General features: G+C 36.5%; 3 protein-coding genes across 3 annotated transcripts; 2 read left to right on the top strand and 1 right to left on the bottom strand.

The window, feature by feature from the left end:
* Positions 1–601: 601 nt before the first annotated feature.
* On the bottom strand, positions 602–8,926 carry tm9sf1 (transmembrane 9 superfamily member 1). The gene is made up of 9 exons (XM_020925625.2): positions 8,449–8,926; positions 7,171–7,376; positions 6,562–6,693; positions 5,726–5,848; positions 4,967–5,325; positions 4,132–4,286; positions 3,440–3,625; positions 2,538–2,811; positions 602–1,837 (listed from the first exon to the last, which is right to left on the bottom strand). The coding sequence occupies exons 2-9, from the start codon at positions 7,369–7,371 to the stop codon at positions 1,444–1,446; spliced, it is 1,824 nt and encodes a 607-aa protein (XP_020781284.1). The 5' UTR covers positions 7,372–7,376; positions 8,449–8,926; the 3' UTR covers positions 602–1,443.
* Positions 8,927–9,479: 553 nt separating this feature from the next.
* fen1 (flap structure-specific endonuclease 1) lies at positions 9,480–13,106 on the top strand. The gene is made up of 11 exons (XM_020925703.2): positions 9,480–9,591; positions 9,867–9,982; positions 10,066–10,168; positions 10,639–10,741; positions 10,817–10,990; positions 11,077–11,213; positions 11,664–11,730; positions 11,837–11,968; positions 12,058–12,209; positions 12,774–12,888; positions 13,007–13,106. Exons 2-11 carry the CDS (start codon positions 9,901–9,903, stop codon positions 13,085–13,087), a joined length of 1,146 nt encoding a protein of 381 aa, XP_020781362.1. The 5' UTR covers positions 9,480–9,591; positions 9,867–9,900; the 3' UTR covers positions 13,088–13,106.
* Positions 13,107–15,909: 2,803 nt separating this feature from the next.
* On the top strand, positions 15,910–20,471 carry LOC110160853 (myelin-associated glycoprotein-like). The gene is made up of 5 exons (XM_055151262.1): positions 15,910–16,189; positions 16,730–16,796; positions 17,251–17,631; positions 18,379–18,675; positions 20,170–20,471. Exons 1-5 carry the CDS (start codon positions 16,178–16,180, stop codon positions 20,469–20,471), a joined length of 1,059 nt encoding a protein of 352 aa, XP_055007237.1. The 5' UTR covers positions 15,910–16,177.
* Positions 20,472–21,543: the final 1,072 nt, after the last annotated feature.

The following is a 21,543-nucleotide window of genomic DNA, read 5'->3' as shown; positions in this document are numbered from 1 at the left end:
ATGTCCCCCATTTTGACTACAGTGCTTATAACCCTCCCAGTCTAGGCAGTGTTCCGGATACAGGCTTTAAAGAGGGAGATCAGATCAAAAGGGCAGCTTACAACACGGTCATTGTACAAAGTGTTGCCCCGTAAACCTGAGAAGTGGGTGGCTATGAATGCTTGTATAATTGTTTACCCATCAATTTTCTGACTGTAGTTTGTAAATAACATAGGCCTTTTTTGTCCAACCAGGTGTACTGTACATATGCCGCCATGTGTATGTTCATGCTTCTGTTGAAGTTTTATCATGAAGTTTTATTTTTATACAAGTATTTAATCAATGTTGTGTGTTCCTTGGTGACCCTAGATGAAGTCAAGTTGGATTATTTTATCATTTGTTTTTTGGGGAATGTTGTCTCATGTGCACACATTTCAGCACCTTTTCTATAAATACAATTCCACTTGAAAACATTGCCTTTCACATGTTTGTTGAACACTGTAACTACACATTTTTATTATGTTTTGTTTAACTTGAACTTCCTACTGGTCTGTTAAGGGACCATGCACTTGTGCTTGCTAAAGCTTTGCTAGGCTAATAAAATAAAACCTGGTTAGGCAAATTTGTATTAAAGCATTTTATTGAAAATACTATTTACAACAAAACAAATGTGGTCTATAAGTTGACCATGAAAACAATGAGAATATTGCTCCCTTAACCATTTTGCAACATCTCTCAATCTACAAGGCATCCTGTAACATGGTAGGGCCATGTGAAGCTTGACTGGGCTAGTTGAATGATTACCCAATTGCTGTTAGAAGGAAATTAAACTTCATTGCTCCTGCATTAAAACTGCAGGTATGTTTCATCACTGGGTAAACATTGTATAGCTTGGAGATATTAATGCAACCTAAACTACATTCAAAGATTGTATGGGTCCTATTCAACATTAAATTGCATGTATTCCCTTTTTCACAATACCGGTTTTTCAAAGTCAGATCCTGTTATCACAGAAGCTAAACAGGGCCGGGCCTGGTTAGTACTTGGATGGGAGCCCACTGAGAATATCAGGTGCCACAATGGGGCACCAGTGGCAAAAAAAACTCGTGTCCTTAGGCAAGACACCTCACCCACATCACCTAGTGTGCTGGTAGTAGTCAGAGGGGCTGATGGTGGAAATTGGCAGCCTAGTCTGCCCTAAGGCAGCTGTGACTACAACAGGAGCTTACTACCACCGAATGTGGAGTGAATGAATATGCCTAGAAAGCGCTTTGGGTGTCAAGTCCAATGATCAATCAATAATTAATGCTTACTAATATTAATTTGTACCTATTCATAGATCAAGTTTTCCCTTTACAATAAAAGGCCCCGAATCTGCAATATTTTAAAGTGTGCATTTGGCTGTCAGATTGAAAGAGCAGAACACAGATTGTCCATGTGGGATATTACATGTAACTGCACATTTTAGTCCATTTTGAGGCTACGATAAATGTATCTGATAAAGGCCAACGAAGCCCAAAACGACACACTACCAAGCATTAGAGAGAAGACCATTGCTGTGAGTAGAGAGTAACCAAAAAACTCTGTACTTTGAACTGGACCACTCATGGACGAGCGATTTCTGTAGTAAAAAACAGAGTAAACAAAAATAAAAATGCCAGTAGATCCGGTATTGAGGACGCTTCGCCACCACCAACGGTAGTCCTCGCCAGATAACAGGAAGTAAGTGAGAGCCACAGAAATGCAAGCACCAACGGAGATGAGGATGGCAAAAACACATAGCAGGATGCCATACAATGTGTAGTGCTCTCGGCCCCAGACTGTGGCGAAGATGTAGTACAGCTCCACAGAGATGGCACTAGAGGAAAAAGACGGGAAATTAGAGTGTGCTATGTAGGTAGGCCTGGGGAATATGCCAAAAAAAATGTCAAATATTGATCAGTCACGATTTTTGATTACATTTTATTTTGTCTTAGTGAATACAAATAAAAATGGCTCCAACATATTTATTTCCTGATCACAAAAAATACTATGTTAGGACTATAATTTATCATTTTGACAGTATAGACGAAATCGTTCAAAATAATCTTGATTTCAATTATGAGTCAAATTGTTGTGATTATAATTTTTGCTGTAATCGAACAGCCTTAATATTGATCTAGTCTCAATTTGAAATACTTTTGGGGTTGCCAGATTCAACTGCTCAAAGCTATTTTTGTAGTATCCTCATGGCAAAGATGCAGTGACATCACGCTGGGGGTGAGCTACTTAAATATCTACTGGTGGAATGTTCAGCAGTTACCATGGTGACAGAATGCACACTTTAGCAAGCACAGATAAAGTACAAAATGGATTTAAACAACATATCTTCAGAAGCCTGTGATTAATACAAGAGTTCATGATTCTTTCTGGTCAGATTGTGTTAAAATAAAGCTCAGATTAAGTCTAATTTGATTAACAGAGCTTCTAACACAGTAGTACTTTCAGTTAGCTTCACACTCACACATAATTACTTTAAAGCACACATCAGGTACTTTGTTTTCCACACTGGATCTTACCTGAAAGGCAGAAACCCTCCGATGGCCATGTGCACCGCTGCGTGTTTGTACCAGGGCTGTGTGGGGATCTGTCGGGGGATGTTGCGAGTTCGACAAGGCGCCTGAAAGTTTCCCGCCCGATTCTTTCCCACGATTCCTCCAATCACAGTGAGAGGAAAGCCCACCAGCACCCAGGCCCCGAGCAGCAGCAGCACCGTGGTGGCTGGAAGCGCCTGGGTGGAGCCGGACCACCAGTGAACAGAGTTAACCACACTCCAAGTCAAGAATAGAGGGGCTGTGGAGAGAAAAGACATGAGGAATGTGAACTTAAATGTAGCTGGTAGTAGTATTTCTGTAAGACATGAAAACTACCATTAACAATTTTTCACATGAGCTCCATTTCCAGCTCTGATAATTTGCTGAATGTTTCTCCCAGATAAGGAAAAGTGTAGAGAAAATGAAAGATCTTCGTATATTACACAAAATTGACTTGCCATGTTAGAATATTACTTCATCAAAAACATACTAGAACATACTGTACCTCATTCACACATGTTTGAGTAATCCTTTATTATTAGCCAGACTACTCTCCAAAGCTCAAAATACTCTGTTCCACCTTGTGATTTCATGAGGTGGTAATTTTCAAGTTGACAGCTCCATATTACCTTTATTTCAGTAGAAATAGGCAATTCCAGGTCTAAAATTATCCAAAATATTCTAGTGAAGCTGTGTGGATTTTAAAAACACAGTGGATCACTTCCTGTCTTACCTTATGACAAGGTGAAACATAGCAGTCTGAGAGAAGAACTCTGCCTAAACCTAAATAACTCACGTACCATAATATAATATAATAATATAATTTACACATTTCATTGCTTGTTATTGGTGTTGTATTTCTTAGCAGGTCATCTTTGTGAACTCACCAGAGAAGAGAGACGATGTGAGGATGATGTTCCAGACCCAGCGCTGTCCGTTGATCTGAGTGTAGAAGCTGCAGGAGACGTATCCCGACACACAGCTGGTGAGAGCGTACAAGGCGATGGCTGCTGAGTTTATGGCGCCATGACGATGAACGTTAAACATCCCCAGTAATGCCATCAAAATGATTCCTATAGATACAAACAATTAACCATCATGACATGCCATGGGAGCCAAAGTATTGAGTTCCATTCAAAACAAAGCATTTCCCAAAGAGTTCTACATCAAGTGACTGGAAAATGGTAGAAAGAACTTTATTTTAAAATCATCACATACATGTTCAATATGGTATAATTTTCTCAGGGCTCTTACTCTGTACAAAATATTGCATCAGTCTCTTCTTGAAACAAACCAACACTTATAAATCAAATAATTTCCAGAGTTTCGGGCAAATTCCTTCTTCATTTAAAGGACCTTTTAAATATTTTTATGTAATTGTTATGGCAACAGAGAACTAGCATAAAACCCATGAATACATTTTTTTCCCACCCACGGTTTTCACAGAGTTACTACTACAATTTCATTTAAATGCATTGTGCAGCAGTAATTGATATGGTTTTAGTTTGGATATTTTTTACATCCTATTTCTGAAATGAAATGTGTCTTTTCTTGAACTAACACTGAAAATAGCACTCACCAGTGGCAAGGGTGAGGAACTGTGCCCCCACTCCCAGTATGGCACACAGCAGACTTTTATACGGAGGAAACCTGAACACATCAGTATGAATGATCTTCCAGCCATTGTCACCCTGATCCAAATCATCACAGCTCCCCTCCTCTTCTACATTATATCTGTAAAAACAAACAAGCAAGTCTTATAATTACACTGCCATGTATCTGTAGAGTAAATCCAATCAAAAAACAGACATTGTTTCAAATAAAGAGTGACTGCAGATTCAAGAAGAGAGAAGCCAGTGTTTACTTTGAAGTGTACCCAAAGTGTAAGGTTTCTCAAGTTTCTTTCACGAACATTTTTAGCTGTAAGCCCATGGTGGAATTGTTGTCTGGATCCTTTAAACAGTGGATTGTATCAGTAAAAAGTACCTGATCTAACACTTTCTTTGTATTAAACCATAGTAGATAGTTTCATTATGTATAGATATTCTTTTAAATGTGTAATATGTTATTTTTCTGGTGGAGGGTCCATCACATGTTCCACAGTATGGCATTAAGGTTATCTATTTTCATGGTGACAAGTAAACTTGGCAACATCTCAAGTAAAATCTGGGGAGAGGTGACTCTATTAAAAGTAAGAAATTCATGTTTTGTAAGGTACATTTGAGCAATAAAAACAACTATAATTGAATAAATGCAGCATGGCTACGTTTAATGCCATATTATGGAATATTAGGTAAAGCAATATCATCTCTGCAAAGCATGCAGCGAACCCTGTACCAGAAGTTACACAGTGCACATTAAACTGAATATAGTTCTGATCAATTACACAGCAGAAAATGTTTTTGTTGACTCACCTGGCAAAGTCATTCTTGAGGACTCTCATGAGAATAATGATCACAAATCCAAGCAGCAGCACCACCAGCACCAGGGAGTTAATGATGGACAACCAATGGATCTCTAAAGTTTTGGGAAAGAAGGAGTAGTCCCTGAAACGCTCCCCGCGGCGTGAATGAGGCAGAGGGGACTCGAACCAGTGCACACTGTAGGTATGGGTGACAGTCAGGCCTCCTCCACCCAACCCCACCCCACCCACTCCAGTACCAGTGCCTTCCTCTAGGGGGACAGGTTTAACATCTTTGACAGAGACATTGGCAAAGATGATACTGTCACCATTGTACTCGATGTTGAAATCAAGATGAGTCCACAAAACAACCTGTAAGAAGAACACATCATTTGATTCAGCAAGAGAAAAAATTGTTGCCCCATTGCTTTTTTTTACATTACTGAAATGTTTTAACATACTGTTTTGAAACAATAAGTAAAGGGCCCAATTTAGGAGTCAAAATTAGTCAAAACATTAATGAAATCTAACTTTTTAACATATAAAGTTGCAACTAAAAACAGTAAATGCGTGTAAAAAAAAAAAAAAAAAGAACATTACCATGGCTATTGCTATAATAATATATTTGCTTTGCATTAAGCAGCCATAAGAAAGGGCTGGTTTACAAGTTTACTGCAACAGGAACTTCATAGAGATAATCAGTTGCACATCCGCCACAAAGTGTAAATAAAGTATTTTCAGTATTTCCTGTTTTACATCACCGTATATTTACCTTGTGGCTATGAGGCAAGAAGCCACTCTCCTCCAAGTATCCCACAAATCCCCAGATGGGAATGTCATCGAGAACAAATTCAAAGTAGTACAACTCTTCAATGGCCTCACGCAGCTGGTCCACCTTAAAAACAAATAATTTATTCATAATGAAATAAAAGTTACAATGTAAACACAAGACACAAGGCCAGTCATTATGTGCAATGACAGGTGAAATGGGCTCTATTGTGTCTTTCTCTTGTGGCTGTCTGTTATTAAGATGAATAGTGTATTTTATTTATCAAGTTGAAAAAATTGGGTTTTGCCAAATTGTGATGGCAACTGGGTTAAACTAAGTCAAACAAAAATAGTACAAGAGTTTATAGTTAATGCAATAGACAGGTTGGCATTAGTAAATCTAAAATTGTTCTTTCTTTAGTGTGTGGTTCAAATTTGCACCCATACCATGCCAAAATTGGGACAGCTGGGGAAAACAGGGACTTAACCCTGATCTAAACCTGAATTAGACTAGGACCAGAACAGGACCAAACCAAGTCTGTATTTACAATTGTACAAACAGTATATTAAAATTTGGACTAAATCAAAGCTAGGCTGTAGACTGTGACTAAATCTGGACTAGTACATGCCCAAACCAAATCTACAACCAAATCTAAACCAGGTCTCAACCAGCTAGAGTGGACACTCTCTCAAAATGATCACACACAAAATTGCACTTAATCAGGTAATTCTCTTAATGTATTTGTACCTGATTTAAACAGTTTCTTACTAGCTATGTAAAATCCCATTGTGCTATGTCATTATTGCAATTAGAGCAGGGTGCAGTAGAATATGATGTACCTGCTGTTCAGAGAGAGTGAGCTGACAAAGCATTTTTTTCTCCACATTCTCCCTGAACTGGATATGATACAGTGACTCCGCCATCCGGTCTCCATCCAACACCTCTCCCAGACTCAGCGACTTGTGATGCACCTGGCAAAGTGACAAACATTATAAAGCCATACATTACAAAACAGAACAAGGAAGAAAATAAAAACACTAAATGTTCCTAAATGTGTGGTAATAACATATGCTTTCTAACTCCTAACTTAACATTCCTAAACTCAGAGCTAGTCAACAGGCTAACAACTAACTGGGTGTAACCAAAGTTAGCACCATGACAAAACCTGTGGGATACAATAGAAATAAATATAGAATAAATGAAGACTAAGACTCTTTTTCTACTTGCATACACACCTCAACACACACACATCACGTCTAAACTGGGCTCAAATCAGAAGCAAACTAGGAAATGTATGAGCACCACCAAAATAAACTTTTGTATACGTACCACATTTTGAGAATCACTATTGTACAGTGAATTACCTTTTCTGATTAGACCCCATTCACTTTCACTGTATTGCAGCTGTGTACTGCATTAATGAGCATCAAAGTCAAGAGAAAACTGACCTTTTCCGGCCTGCACACGGGCAGAGTGTAGTAATGATATGTCTCCTGGGGGTTATGATAAGGCCCCACTTTGTTGACATAGAGAGTCACATTGTCCCCTTGTTTGTAGCCTGCTGCCCAGCCTGAGAAACAGCACAGGATCAAAACACAGTGTAGCTCCATGGTCCTCCAGAAGTACCTGTGTCCTGCTCCACACAGCATTATCCCTGTGACAGAGACAAACAAAGTGTTATTCATTTAAAACTGGAAGAACCAGCTTTAGTTATTCTTTATAAGAGGTGTTAATATGACATTTTCAAGTAATTACCAAAATATATCTGAGGTGAGCAATACATTCTCAAGATACAAGGTGAAATTGTTGTTTGGGGAAGAAAGACAAAATTCTAAAAAAGGGTAAAAATATGATGCCAGAGGCTACACAAATGAGCTGAAACAAATTACAGATTACACAGATACTGGCCAATTATTACAAAAAATGTAAATTAAGTTTAGAAGTTTTTTTTTTAAACACATTCTAATTTTATTGGTATCACTCCTATAGTTTTTAATGGGATATACCTAAATCAATAAAATGCACTTTGTGTCCTACTCTGACTTCACCAACTGATGCACTTAAGACAAATAAAAGTTAAACATTTTACTGTTTGCTGTATTCAAATAGAAGAATATGATACTTTTAAGCATGCATGAATTTTATATTTACTGTACAGATTAATTACATTAACAGACAAGGAATAAAACCCACTCTAGGCATTTTCATTGAGATAAAATAAATGTACAAGCAATGACAAGATGTAATAATAATGATGCTCTATCTGATATGTAGCATCATTTAGTTGAAATCAGTGGTTCTGAAAGTGGGGTCCCGGAGATCCCTGGGGATCCTTGGAACATGTGTTGAGGGTCCTCCAAAAATTATGACGACACTAATCATTACTTACGTACCACTGTTCTTTATGATCTCCAATGCCAAACATACTGTACTAATAGAATAAGGACTATCAGGAAAAGACCTTCCATTCATCCAAATTGGTTTTATACATGGTTTAAACTAAATTTATTTGTGATGCTATTGTGGAGACGATAGGGCGTCCTTGAGATATTTTCACACCGATAAGGGGTCCCTGATTTCAAAAACTTTCAGAAATCCTGGTATAATTATCAACACAGACAGGAAGTAAGCAGAAGATACCTCAACCCCAAGTATCTAACCATATCATTTCAAGTGTGGAAATCATCATATATTTTCATTTTACACCCAATGAAATGCTGTTATACCAGTATGTCAGCAGTTTGTTGGTTGTGTTTTGATGTTGCAGACCCAATCCAACCAGCCTGACCGCTCCTCCAGTCTCCAGGCCCCGCACCGACTACTGCTCCTGACTCCGACCTGACAATGGAGCTCAGTGCACGGTTTCACAGCTGAACATCTTCACGGCAGCGTTAGAAGCAAGGCACCAAGATACTGTCCAGCAATTACATCCGAGATAAACCAAGCAGTCCCGATGTCCTAGGCTATTTCTGGTTACAAGGCGCTCCACGTCACCTTAAAAATAAAAATTACGACGACGAGATTGAAATTTCCGGAGGATGGAGAGATCGCAAACCTTACGCGTTGTTCATAAACATCTCGTTTCTTTATTCATGTTCTGGAAATTATAATGCCGTGTTTTAAATTACTGTTTATAAGATCCAACATCTGGAAGGAGTGAAAAGCTGCCCGAAAAACTACCCTTTTTGCTGTGAGGGGGACCGGATTTCCTTCTATGGGACAGAGCCAATCAAATGGCTTGTTATGTTTCCGGGTTGAAACCGAGACCATTGTAATCGAGTATACGTCATCGATTGAAGACACATTTTGTACAATATTTACCTTTTTAGACCTTATATTATTTTGTAGTGTATTTATTTTGGTACAGAACATTTATAAGTTTCGCTTTAAATTGTATAAAATGCTTGTTAACCACATAATCTAAGTTAAAAGCAGAATTATTTTGAAGCGAAAGCTTGCCATCTCCACCTTTAAAGCATCTCTGACTCAATTTGATTTTTTTTTTTTTTGTCCGTAAAACCGAAAGTTCGCATTGTCTTTCATCACATTATATCATATATACATACACGTCTCAAAACTGTTAAGATTAATTTGTAAATGGTTCAATGTGGCAACTTGAATACTTGTACACGCTTTCTTCAGCAGCGTCGCGGAAAACAAGCAGATAACAACCAATCACAGCCCAGCAAGATATTTTTAGCCAATCAACATCACGGAAAGTCAACGTGCCAAAACCATTCATCCAATCAACGTCCGTCTTTAGTTAGATCGGCACATCTACCGATAATGCCTGGTCCTGTGTTTCCCGCGAAAGTCTTGCACAGGGAAGCAGACGTGTGGGCTGTTGCTGTATACTGCTGCATTTCAAGGTAGTTTATATGCTTTTTGCACGGCTACTCTATTCGATTTCATTGCTATTTGTATTATATAAGGCTATGGACTTTTATTGTCCAGTATTTGAGATGCTAGGTGGGTTGTAGCCTTTACTAACTTGGCATTATAGTCTGTTGCGTTGTCTTCAGCTGCACGTTTTCTTGCATTATTATCATTTTACTAACTTACTTCACAAGATTGACAGGATGGTTTATGAAAATTTTAACTGTAAATTTAGTCTCTTCGTCTCTCTGGACTATTTATGTTTCAGATTTGCCAATTCTAGGAACCTATAGCCTAACAAAATGGGAATACATGGACTAGCTAAACTCATAGCTGATCAAGCGCCTGGTGCCATCAAAGAACAGGACATCAAGAGCTACTTTGGTAATGTTTTCCCTTGGTATCTGTTATTTTAACTCCCACATAGCTTTGGTTACTAACTGTTACGATGTATTTGTTTCTAACAGGTAGAAAAATAGCTATTGATGCTTCTATGTGCATTTACCAGTTTTTAATTGCTGTGCGTCAAGATGGAAATGTGCTACAAAATGAGGATGGAGAGACAACAAGGTGAGTTTATTTACATATAATTTCATGCTAAAATTTGTTGGCACTGTTAAAGGTCTTATATTACACAAAACTGACTTCTGTGAGCTTTAAGCCATGTTATAATGTTGTTCCCTCACCAAAACATACCTGGAGTTGTGTATTGTTTCATTCAGTAACCCTTTATTATTATTCTCTCTACATCTCCAAAGCTCAAAATGCTCTGTTCAAATTTGCGATGTCATGAAGCAGTAGGTTTCATGTCAACAGCTACATTTTCCCTTTTAGTTGAGATGAGCAATGCTTTTGATGAGGAAACATCATCATTATAATATATATCAGAAAATTGGCCCTTATAATTATTGTCCCATTATAAATCAACCATTTGTACCACAAATTAATATACCTGTGTGTATAAAATACTTATAAACAATGACTTTTTTATTTGACCAACTCTACTTGTAATTATTGCTAAATATTTTTGTCTATTTCAGTCATCTCATGGGAATGTTTTATCGTACCATTCGAATGCTAGAACATGGGATCAAACCCGTTTATGTGTTTGACGGCAAGCCCCCTCAGCTTAAATCACAAGAGGTCAGTAAAATAGTTTATATCTGCATTAAGTTATCCATCTACTTTAGACTTTATTTAATTTGTGTTTGTCTTTAGCTGTCGAAGAGAGGTGAGAGGAGGGCTGAAGCTGAAAAGCTGCTAGCACAAGCCCAGGAGGCAGGAGAACAAGAAAATATTGACAAATTCACCAAACGTTTAGTCAAAGTCACCAAGCAGCACAATGATGAGTGCAAGCAACTGCTAACCCTAATGGGAGTGCCTTACATTGAGGTAGGAATGGAATTAATCTCTATTATGATTTTAAAATGAAAACTCATTTTGGTAATTTGTGTTGATCATACTGATTCTGTATGCAGGCTCCTTGTGAAGCAGAAGCCAGTTGTGCAGCCCTGGTTAAAGCTGGGAAAGTTTTTGCCACAGCAACTGAAGATATGGACGGACTCACCTTTGGCACAAATGTCCTCTTGAGGCACCTCACAGCCAGCGAAGCAAAGTGAGGTTTTTACATAATTATTGTTTGTATGTTATATCTTAATCATCCACCTTCTATGAGCCAGCTTGCATAAATTAATGAAAACATGTGGAACCAGCAGGAATTATCTCTCATTAAATAGTAAAGTTATTTTGTTATTTCTTGCATTTAATGATTTCAGTCAAATATTACATAGAACTTATTCTTGGCCATAAAAAACCTTAAAGGGGAAGCTACTTGGTTTCAATAGCTCAAAAATGAAATGTAAAAGCATTTTTATAACTAAGAGCATATGAAAATATGAATTTTAATTGATTTTCAGAAATGCTCAAGTTAAATAGTAAAGTAACAGTATAATATAAGGGTTTGGCAATGAAAGTACAGTGCCAAAATGAATACATTGAAAATAATTTAATGATGATTTAACTACTATTGATTAACTATGCTAATCTTACATATTTGCAATCTCAGGAAACTGCCAATCCAGGAATTTCACTTCAGCAAAATGCTTCAAGACATTGGCCTGACAAATGAACAGGTAAACTCCAAACAGCATCACTCCTTTTTAGCCTTTTAAAACATTCCTGTGTTGTTTTATTGTTGAATTTTGACTTTTTCCCATTATAATCTTTTGTAAATTTCAGTTTATAGACCTGTGTATTCTTCTTGGCTGCGACTACTGCGGGACCATTAAAGGGATTGGGCCTAAAAGAGCCATTGACCTCATCAAAACACATGGAAGTATTGAAGAGATCCTGGAGAACATAGATCCCAATGTAAATGCTATTACTGATTCTTGTGTTTATATTTGAATAGAGTTTATAATTTCTGTTCTTTTAATGTCTGTCTTTCCTTTGCCTGGTAGAAACACCCAGCTCCAGAGGACTGGCTGTACAAAGAGGCCAGGGCCTTGTTTCTGGAGCCTGAAGTGGTGGATTGTTCAACAGTTGACCTGAAGTGGAGCGAACCAGATGAAGAGGGACTCATTCAGTTCATGTGCAACGAAAAACAATTTAGGTAAATTTCTGGCCTCAATTTTTTCTTAGATTTTAGACTGTTTTAAGAATTAACTACATGGACAAGTTACTTTAATTGCAAAGTTTGTTGTTTGTAGCTTCTTAAATTTTATGAAGGTAGGTTAAAGCGAGTGCTACTCATCTATTGTTCCTAAGCTAGAGGCAAATGACATTAAAGAAATTACAATTATAACATCGAATAGGAAGTAATTTTCCTCGAACTAAAAGAGGATTTGATAGTTGTATGTTCTCTAATAATTAGTGGAAAACAGAGCAATGCTGGCTTCCTTTTGAGTAACATTTCAAATTGTCCAAATGCAGAATCTTGTTGTTATAGCTTTGATGACCACTAGGGTGCACTATTGAGTTGCTATGTATATAAAACATCCATCATATTACCCTCAATATAAAGCAACCAAGTAAGCAAGAAATTGAATAGTAATTGCTTCAGTAGGGCCAAACCCAAATCTATCCAAAGAAAAAGTGATATAGATTGTACTTTAGCTAGTGTCAGACGTTTTGCGTAACAGTGAACCACTAATATAATATGAACTTTATTTCTTAGTGAAGACAGAATCCGCAATGGCTTTAAGAAGATTATGAAAAGCAGACAGGGCAGCACCCAAGGGCGACTGGACTCTTTCTTCACTGTCACTGGATCTCTCTCCTCAAAACGAAAGGTGAACTTGTGTCTGATTTTGGGATTTCTGGTCCCCTGCTAACCCAAACTACACTATAACGTGACTTTCAGACTAACCAAACTCTATATTTAAATTTTGTTTTGTTTTTTTTCTTTAGGAACCTGAGACAAAAGCCCCTGCCAAAAAGAAGCTGAAGACCGCTAATGGCACACCTGGAAAATTTCGAAAGGGAAAATAAATTCCTAAATGCCTAATAATTTGGGTCAGATTTTGCAAAATAAATAACTGTAATAACATTTTAGAATTGGCTTTGGAATTCTGCGGTAAATATTTCACCCTATGTATCTGTAAAATAATGTCTGTTAGTTTTAATCTCTAGTTTTATTTTTGTTTTCAGTTATCAAATAAAAGTTTCACTTTTTTTTTTTTTATAACGTGTGTCTCTGTTCGTCTGTTGTAGACCTGATCTGAACCCTTTACTGGTCATATGGTTTGAGAATGACTCATTTACAGTATTTAGTGACCAAATGAAAGATAGTGAAACAAGTAGGGGTTGTGGTTCTCCTTTGAAGGGTAAGCAGAGAAAGAGAGAATGTATCTTAACATGCTGCTGTACATTTCTAATGATAAGGGAAACTGCAGCTTTAAATGTTTAATAAATAAATAGACACAATTTTATTTGGACATATCCAACAACAGACTTTTTTGCTTAATTGATAATCTGTGGTTCAGAATGAGAAATTTAGATAGCTGCCATTGTATTTGTAATGATTTACAAATAAAAATATGAATAGTCTAAAGTGCTAAAATTGCATCTATAACAAAAATGTCACATAATTGAAATCCATGAATGTCCATTTCTGTAGTATTTAAAATCATTTTGAGATTTAAAAAAAAGAAGTATTTATTATGAACAAGATGGGGCCCACCAGTGCCACCATAGAGTATTTGCTATGACCTATGAAAAGAACAAAAAATAAAATTGGAATTACTGAGAGGATCAGGTTGTGTTAGATGGTTTAGAGATGGAAGTCTGACTCTAAATGTGTATGAGGAAATGCAGTGTGTTCATACTAAAGGAGCATTGTGTAACCTTTTCTGGGGGAGGGTCTGTCAAATGTTTTTCTCCATGGAGATGTTATTATTTTGTCTGGAATTTTTCACAGTATGGCATTACACCTTTTTATCTACCACCAGGTCTTCACCAGTTACAGGTCAGATCTGTGGAGACTGGAGAGGCGACCCCACTCACAGTCAGAATGTCTGTTTTTCTAGGTATTTGTGAGCTATAAAACAACCTGTAATTTAATAAATGTAAGATAGAGCTGTTTAATGTCTTACTGTGGAACATCTCAGGCAAAGTAAAGACATAACTATAGAAACAAGCTGATAACGGACCCCCAGCCCAAAAGTTACACAGTGCACCTTTAAAAAACCTGTGCCTCAGATTTTCATTCCTTTTTCCAGTAAATGTATAGGTTCCTCGGTCAAAGAAAACTAAGATTTTTGAAGAACTATATATAGAATTTGTAACAGTTAGATGCAAATGGTTTTCTGCTGAAAAGGTTCACTGGAGTAACACCTGTAGTGTTAAATTTTGCATTTGCATTTTTCCTTATCTGATTTACAGTCCAGTCAGCTCCAGGTTTGCATTTTCAACAGAGGAACAAACAGACACAGGCTATGTAAGTTTGCGATTCTTTCTGATATTATTAAATCAAAATGAGTCTATAGTTTATATTTTATGTATATTTAAAATTTTATAAGACTTGGAGGGGTGGTGAAACTGAATTATGCAAACTGGGTCTACTGGGTCAAATTAAATTCTAAATCAAAAATACACTACCAAACTGTCATTTTCTATTTCACTATTTCCTCTCAAAAACAGTTAAGTGTTAAACATTTATTGAGGGTTTACCTTTGAAATTGTTTATTGAAGTCAAAAGCACGGTTTATCCATCATGTATTTACTTCTACATCTGTGAACTTGCAAAAAAGAGGAAATTTCATAGAAGATATGCTAAATATGACTATAACATATTATTTCACATATATGCATTTCTTTGGAAATAGTAACCTGCATTTTTTTATATGTAAAGAAATGTCAATTGTAGGCCTATATCCTATAATTATTTGTACAGACTGAGTAATTACACAGGCGGATTACCACACCTTACTTTAAAAGCCCTCAGACAGTTTTGAAATGCAGACAAATTAGAGATTATGTATTTGGTGGTCGGGCATTTTTTGTATTAGTTTGACAGGCAGCTTCTTCAAACAGTTTAAGGTATAGTGACCAGTTTATTATAAAGTTGCAAATATAAATACTTACCACCATCCTAATGAAAACAAATAAAGAATCAGTCACGTCATAATATTTTGAAAATATTCTGTGAAATGTAGTTCCTGATTTGAATGTCATTAGATTAGAGTAACTCATTACTCAGACATTTCAAACTAATTTTATTCAACAACAATCAGCAATGTATCTATGAAATTGACCATTCAGCAATACACTGAATCTCTTATTATTCATTGCGTGTGTATGTGTTTGTTTGTGTGTGGACTAAAATTTGTATACACTCACATTGTGGGCGCCTGACTTCCTCAGAGGGACAACAATCTGCTTCTGATAATTTTAATCCTTTATTATTAGATCAACAACATGATTTAATGTTCAGGTTTGGGTTAAAAGTGGTTAGTGTTTAGGTTAGGGTTAGGAAGAGCACTATGGTTAAGGTTAGGATCGGTCTCCTGAAATTAATATAAATCAATGAAATATACCCCAAAAGCCTGGAAAACCTGTGTGTGGGTTGTTATTTTAGTAAACTTTTAAATTATTATATGATGAAATGAGGTTTCCTGTACATTCCATTTTTATATGTACCCACTTAAAATGTAGGTGCCTTTCTGAAATGCTAATTCATAAATCATGAAACCACAAGACTTCTAACCAGCCTTTTTATGTGTCATTTCTGTCTCGAGTCTTAGGAAATATCCAAGATGATGTTGCAAGGATGAGACAGTGTATTATTGAGATTAAACACATTCAATTTTCAGGCTTTTCGTGTTAGACTTAGAATTAATATTTACCTAAAGACCCAAATGCTATTGTGTAATTAGCCTGTTATTTACCACTGTGCTATTCTCATGTTACTCTCGGACATAAGCAACTTCCCCAGCACAGAGTGTCATTTCTGCTTTGTCTGGGTCAACTATCTCTCAGCTCATTTTGGAGAACATTTGAAATCAACACCACAACACCGTTTTGTGAAGTCAATTAAAATATAATTACCTATTCTTTATACCATTTCCCCTTTATCTTCGGATGACTGATTTGGTAAGTTTTTTTTTTCCTATTTATCAAATACATGTGATGTAATGTTTTACTTAAAGGTGTATTGTGTAAATTTTCTGGTGGAGGGTCCATCAAATGCTTTTCTCCATGGAGATGTTATTGCTTTCTCTGGCATGTTTCACAGTATGATATTATACATTTCTAGATTCATGAAGACCAAATCAGACCAAGTTACAGGTCAGATCTGTGGAGAGGCATCCCTGCTCACAGTCAGAATGCGTTTTTTTTTTTTGTTTTTTTTTTTAATGTGTTTTTCACTCTTAAAACCATATGTAATTTAAGAAATTTAAAGAATGTCATACTGTGCAACATTCCAGACAGAGCAATTACATATCTATAGAAACCAGAAGATGACAGACCCCCAATCAAAATGTTACATAGTGCAGCTTTAAAAGTGGATAGTAAATGTTTTTATGATATTAGATAACCAAGACTGACTTACATTTCAAGATTACATAGTGTAGTAATAAATCGGTTTTGTTTAATGCAATCCAACTTTTGTTTTTGTTTTGTTTTTTTTAGATCTATGTGTGTTATCTTGGTTCAAAAATGGGAACAATCGTTTTCTTCAGTGCCATGTTTTTGTCAGGTAAACAACATATTCTAGTGAGTTTAAAAAGTTTAATTATTTGTACCAGGATAGAGCTGTGTAATATCCAATCTCAAATTAATATCAAATTAAATGGCAAGTTTTACTACATGAAGTTATTACTTTGCCTAGAATGTCCCACAGCATTAAACTTATGATCATGGATCAGGCCAATTACATACCTGTGGTGTGGATGTAATTTGCATTGTATTTTCTTGTGATAAAACCTAAAAACCAAATCCTATGTAAATAAATTTAATGTCATGCTGTGGAACATTCAAATTGATAATCTGTATTAAGAGTGAATTTCTGTGAGATAAATAGTTATTATCTCATCTTATTTTACGGATCTTTTCCACAATATTTAATTTCATTCAACTGTACATTTTAAACTTCATATTACATGGAAGCATCACTGACTTGTTCTTTTTAAAATGTTGAATTGTATTTTCAGGTGTGTGGGCCGATTGTGTGAGGAATGCTAAACTGCTTGTTAATGCGCCAACAAAAGAACTGAAAGCATTGAGTGGGTCCTGTTTAGAAATCCCATGTACTTTCAGAGCTGAAGGACAGACTATGGACACCTCAAAACCAATATACGGTGTATGGATTAAATCTGATCCCAGAATTAAATTTACAAATAACATTATCTTCAACAGCAGTGGGGCAACCACAAGATATCCCATGAAAATTATTGGAAACATGGCACAGAAAAACTGCACTACGATGTTTTCAAATCTGACCACGCGACACACAGATAAATACTTCTTCAGGGTTGAGAATGAGGCTTTCAAGGCAACTGCGTCCTGCCATATCATTCAAGTCACTGTAAAAGGTAAGAAGTGGTTGGTTATATTATGTTCCTTTTTTTGTTTTATTTACTGTAATGGATCACTTAGAAACTAAATTACTCATGTGGAAATGTTTTGAGGTATCGTAAAATGTTATTTCTCAAAAGGTGAAAGGTAAAGATAAAAATAAAATCTCTGGCTTTTAGTAGTTAGCAAGGAATGAGAAACTGGAAAAGATGTATCTAAAATCTCACCAGTATCATATAAATGCAATGTGACTGTCTCTTTGCCCATAGGCACAATGGTAATTTAATGCCACCAACTTTTCAATTTGTTGGTCAGTGTTTTGCCAACTAAGCTACTATGGATATGAATTTGTTGTTTAAGTTAATAATCTGTAAATACTTAGATATTAGCATTAGTTAATATTGCATGAAAGTAGTGAGTTTTTCCAGGGAGCTTGCACTGGTGATATAGTGACCATTTATATTTCGTATTATTATTATTGACCAGTATTAAACCGGGTAAATCAGCTGCATACATAGAGTAAATTATATGATGTCTCCAGCAATATACCCTGCTTTAATAATGATAAATAAAGATACTTGGCTTGATGGAGTCACTTGTCTCCATGAAGATGTGTTTGATGGCATTTAGTGGAACATTTCAGGCAAAACAACATCTTTATGGAGGATAGAGGGTTTTGAAACCTCCATATAAAAAGTAACTGAGTGTCTGGATTGAGTATTGATTTGTTTGTGGTTTGCTGTTTTTTGTGTGTAAACCCACAGACTCCTGGAGCCCCATAATTCAAATCTCTGGTAAACAGACAGAGACAGAGGTGGTGACTATAACCTGCACAGCTGTCACTCCCTGTCCACATGCCCCTCCTCAGCTCACATGGGACCCCCACCAAGGCACTCGCCACATCACAGAGACCAACGCAGACGGGACATTTACCACTAAAATAACGCAGAAGGTGACTTTAACACACTCTGATGATGGACGCCAGATAAAATGTACTGCTGCGTATCGTATCAATGGAAAGATCAAGATGGCTGCAAATACAATCAAGCTCAATGTTACATGTAAGTCTACCACACACATTGGCAGATTGTGCAGATGTACTAAAGTAAAAGTAATTCAGATTAGATAAAGGAAGTAGTAAAGTTACCTCAAAGAGTCACTGAAATGGAGAAGAACGTAATGAGATATATCTATAAAAGGATGTCATGATTAATGTTTTGAAGATTTGCAGATTGAATGCTTTTATTATTTTAAACTTGATTGTGACACAGTAATCTTGAAATTCTTACCCACCAAGTGTAGAGTGAATAAATAATGTAATATTAAAGGTGCACTATGTAACTTTTCTGGTAGAGGGTTTGCTTACATTGTCTCCATGTTGGTGTAGTTCCTTTGCTTGGAATGTTTCACAGTATGGGATTAACCTGAACTGTGTCCATGAAAACAAGCAGGAGATGCCACCATACCGAGATACTGGTCAGATCTGTGTAGGCCAGGGGTGTCAAACATACAGCCCAGGACGCCGGATCCGGCCCTCCAAGATCTTTAATCTGGCCCTCAGCTGATTTTCTACTAAAATATTTTAATTATATTTTCTATTAAAATATTAGTAATTTTCTGCACCGCTTAGCATAGCAGCGTCTCCAGCGCCTCTGTGCATGGCCGCCTCCCACCAGAGCAGGCACAAATGAAGACTTGCCTCTTAAAGGACTATCATTTTGACTGTTGACCGTGACACCCTCATCAGCAAAATGTCAAAAATGAGAAAAGTGGATGCCGAGTTCAGGATTTTCCAAGAAAAATTGACTTATTGCTATTTGTTTTTGTTAAAATATTGTGTTGAAATTGCATTTTTCTTAATGTTTCAGGTTGTTCATATAATATTATAATATTTTGTAAAAGAAAGAGTTCATCAATTAAAAAAGATTTCTGTAATAGATTTGCGTTTCTCTGCACAAATATTTGAAGTTATTGCTATTTTTGGGGTATATATGCGGGTATATTTTTTTTCCCCAGACCCTTTGGGATCAAAGTAGTTTGGATATGGCCCGCGGACCAAAATGAGTTTGATACCCCTGGTGTAGAGGATGGCCCGCTGACTGTAGGTGTGCATGGTTTTTAAAGCAATAAAAACACCCATAATTTAATGAATGGAAGATGGAAACGTTTAATGCTACACTGTGACCCATTTCAGACAAAGTAATACCATCGTCATGGAGAAAAGCAGGTGGCAGACCCTCTACCCAAAAAGTTACACAAGGCAACTTTAAGCGTTTGAGTATGAGTATATATAATCTAAGACAGTGGTTCTGAAGCTCCTAAACTACTGATCTAAGACATTATTAACATAAAACCCATGTATCATTAGATTTGATTAATGTTATTGTCATCATCAGGTAAAAAACAACAAAATATTATAGGTTTTACATGATCTGTGTGATTTAACAGCTATTGGATAAAAGTTGTTGTTCAGTCCCAGGGTGGGAGTGGTCTCTGTGGATGTGTTATTCATTTGTTGTTGGTTTTTAACTCCAACTGTCCCTGTACTTCTTCAGATGGTCCTAAAGACACCTCCTTTGAAGTCAGTCCGTCGGGTTCGCTGTCAGCAGGTCAGTCAGTGACACTGAGCTGCTCCAGCAGAGCCAAACCTCCTGTCCACAACTTCACCTGGTTCAGACACAGCTCTCAGGGACCAGCCAATGTCAGCCAGAGACACACGTACAGCTTCAACTTCAACGAAGCTTCACATGGAGAATATTACTGCGTGGCCTGGAATAAAGTCGGAAAACAAACATCTCAAATGATCCATGTGGGCCCTGGAGGTAACACAAGAATTTTATTTAAAGGCACTATGTAACTTTGCTTTCTTTTCATTCAAGTGTTTGTATTGCCCAGAAAACCTGTAACTTGACCATGTGACATTACCTTACATTGTTGCATATTTGTCTCTATGGTGATAGATAAGTTTAACTACTCTAAATCAGGGGTCTCCAACCTGTAGCTCAGGAGCAACTAGTAGCGCTCCACCTCCTTCCAAGTAGCTCACCAAGGGATTTCAGAAGTATACGTATGATGCAAAATAACTCAAATTGATTAATTACTTGACTATTACCAAATGTGTCTAACTCTGTGCAGTAATAAGTAGATAATGGTTTATGTTGTATAGGAGTCTAACTGTACCCCATCCATGGCTTGCCCTGTTTTTTATATCATTTTTTGCAACTGCTAAAATTAGTAGATCTCTGGCATTTTTGTTTTGTAAAAATAGCTCACGAGAGGAAAAAGGCTAGAGACCCCTGCTTGAAATACTCTGGAACTTTCCAAGTAAAACAATAATATCTCAGTAGATCGGGAACAGACCCTGCACCAACATAGTGCACCTTTAATATCCATGCATATACTTATGTTGGTTTGCATTAGGAAGCATAATGGTGAAGTGACTAAGGCTAACCAGATATAACCAAACCTGTATAAGAACCTTTAAAATTAAACCTTCTATACATTTTAATATATGTTTTTAAAGCTAAATTATACAGTGAATGCCGAGGATAGGTCAATAGGAAGTCTAACTAACTAAAGCCTTGTCTTAAAGGTTCAATATACATTTTTAATATTATTATATTTTAAAATAAAACTAAAACACTGTTGCTTAGTATCACCCCAATAGCTGAATCAAGTCATGCCATCATACCACAGTTCTATGATGATAATAATATAACTACATGGATGTAGTCTGTATATAGTGAAATGTCCTTATAAGGCAAGTGTAAATATTGTTAAACTGAAACCAAAGAATCAATTTATTTTTTATTTTTTTAGCATCCTTGTTTGCATTGTTTTGAGTAATTTAGACACTAGGTCATAAAATTACTTTTATTATGGGAAAAAATAACCATTGATAGCAGACGCTTAGATTTGCATTAGCCCAA

The sequence above is a fragment of the Boleophthalmus pectinirostris genome, unplaced genomic scaffold (assembly GCF_026225935.1).
Source record: "Boleophthalmus pectinirostris isolate CB_2022bp ecotype Guang Dong unplaced genomic scaffold, ASM2622593v1 HiC_scaffold_15, whole genome shotgun sequence".
NCBI classification, from domain to species: Eukaryota; Metazoa; Chordata; class Actinopteri; order Gobiiformes; family Gobiidae; genus Boleophthalmus; species Boleophthalmus pectinirostris.
The sequence above is the reverse complement of the archived record's forward strand: the minus strand, read 5'-3'. Positions and strand labels throughout refer to the sequence as shown.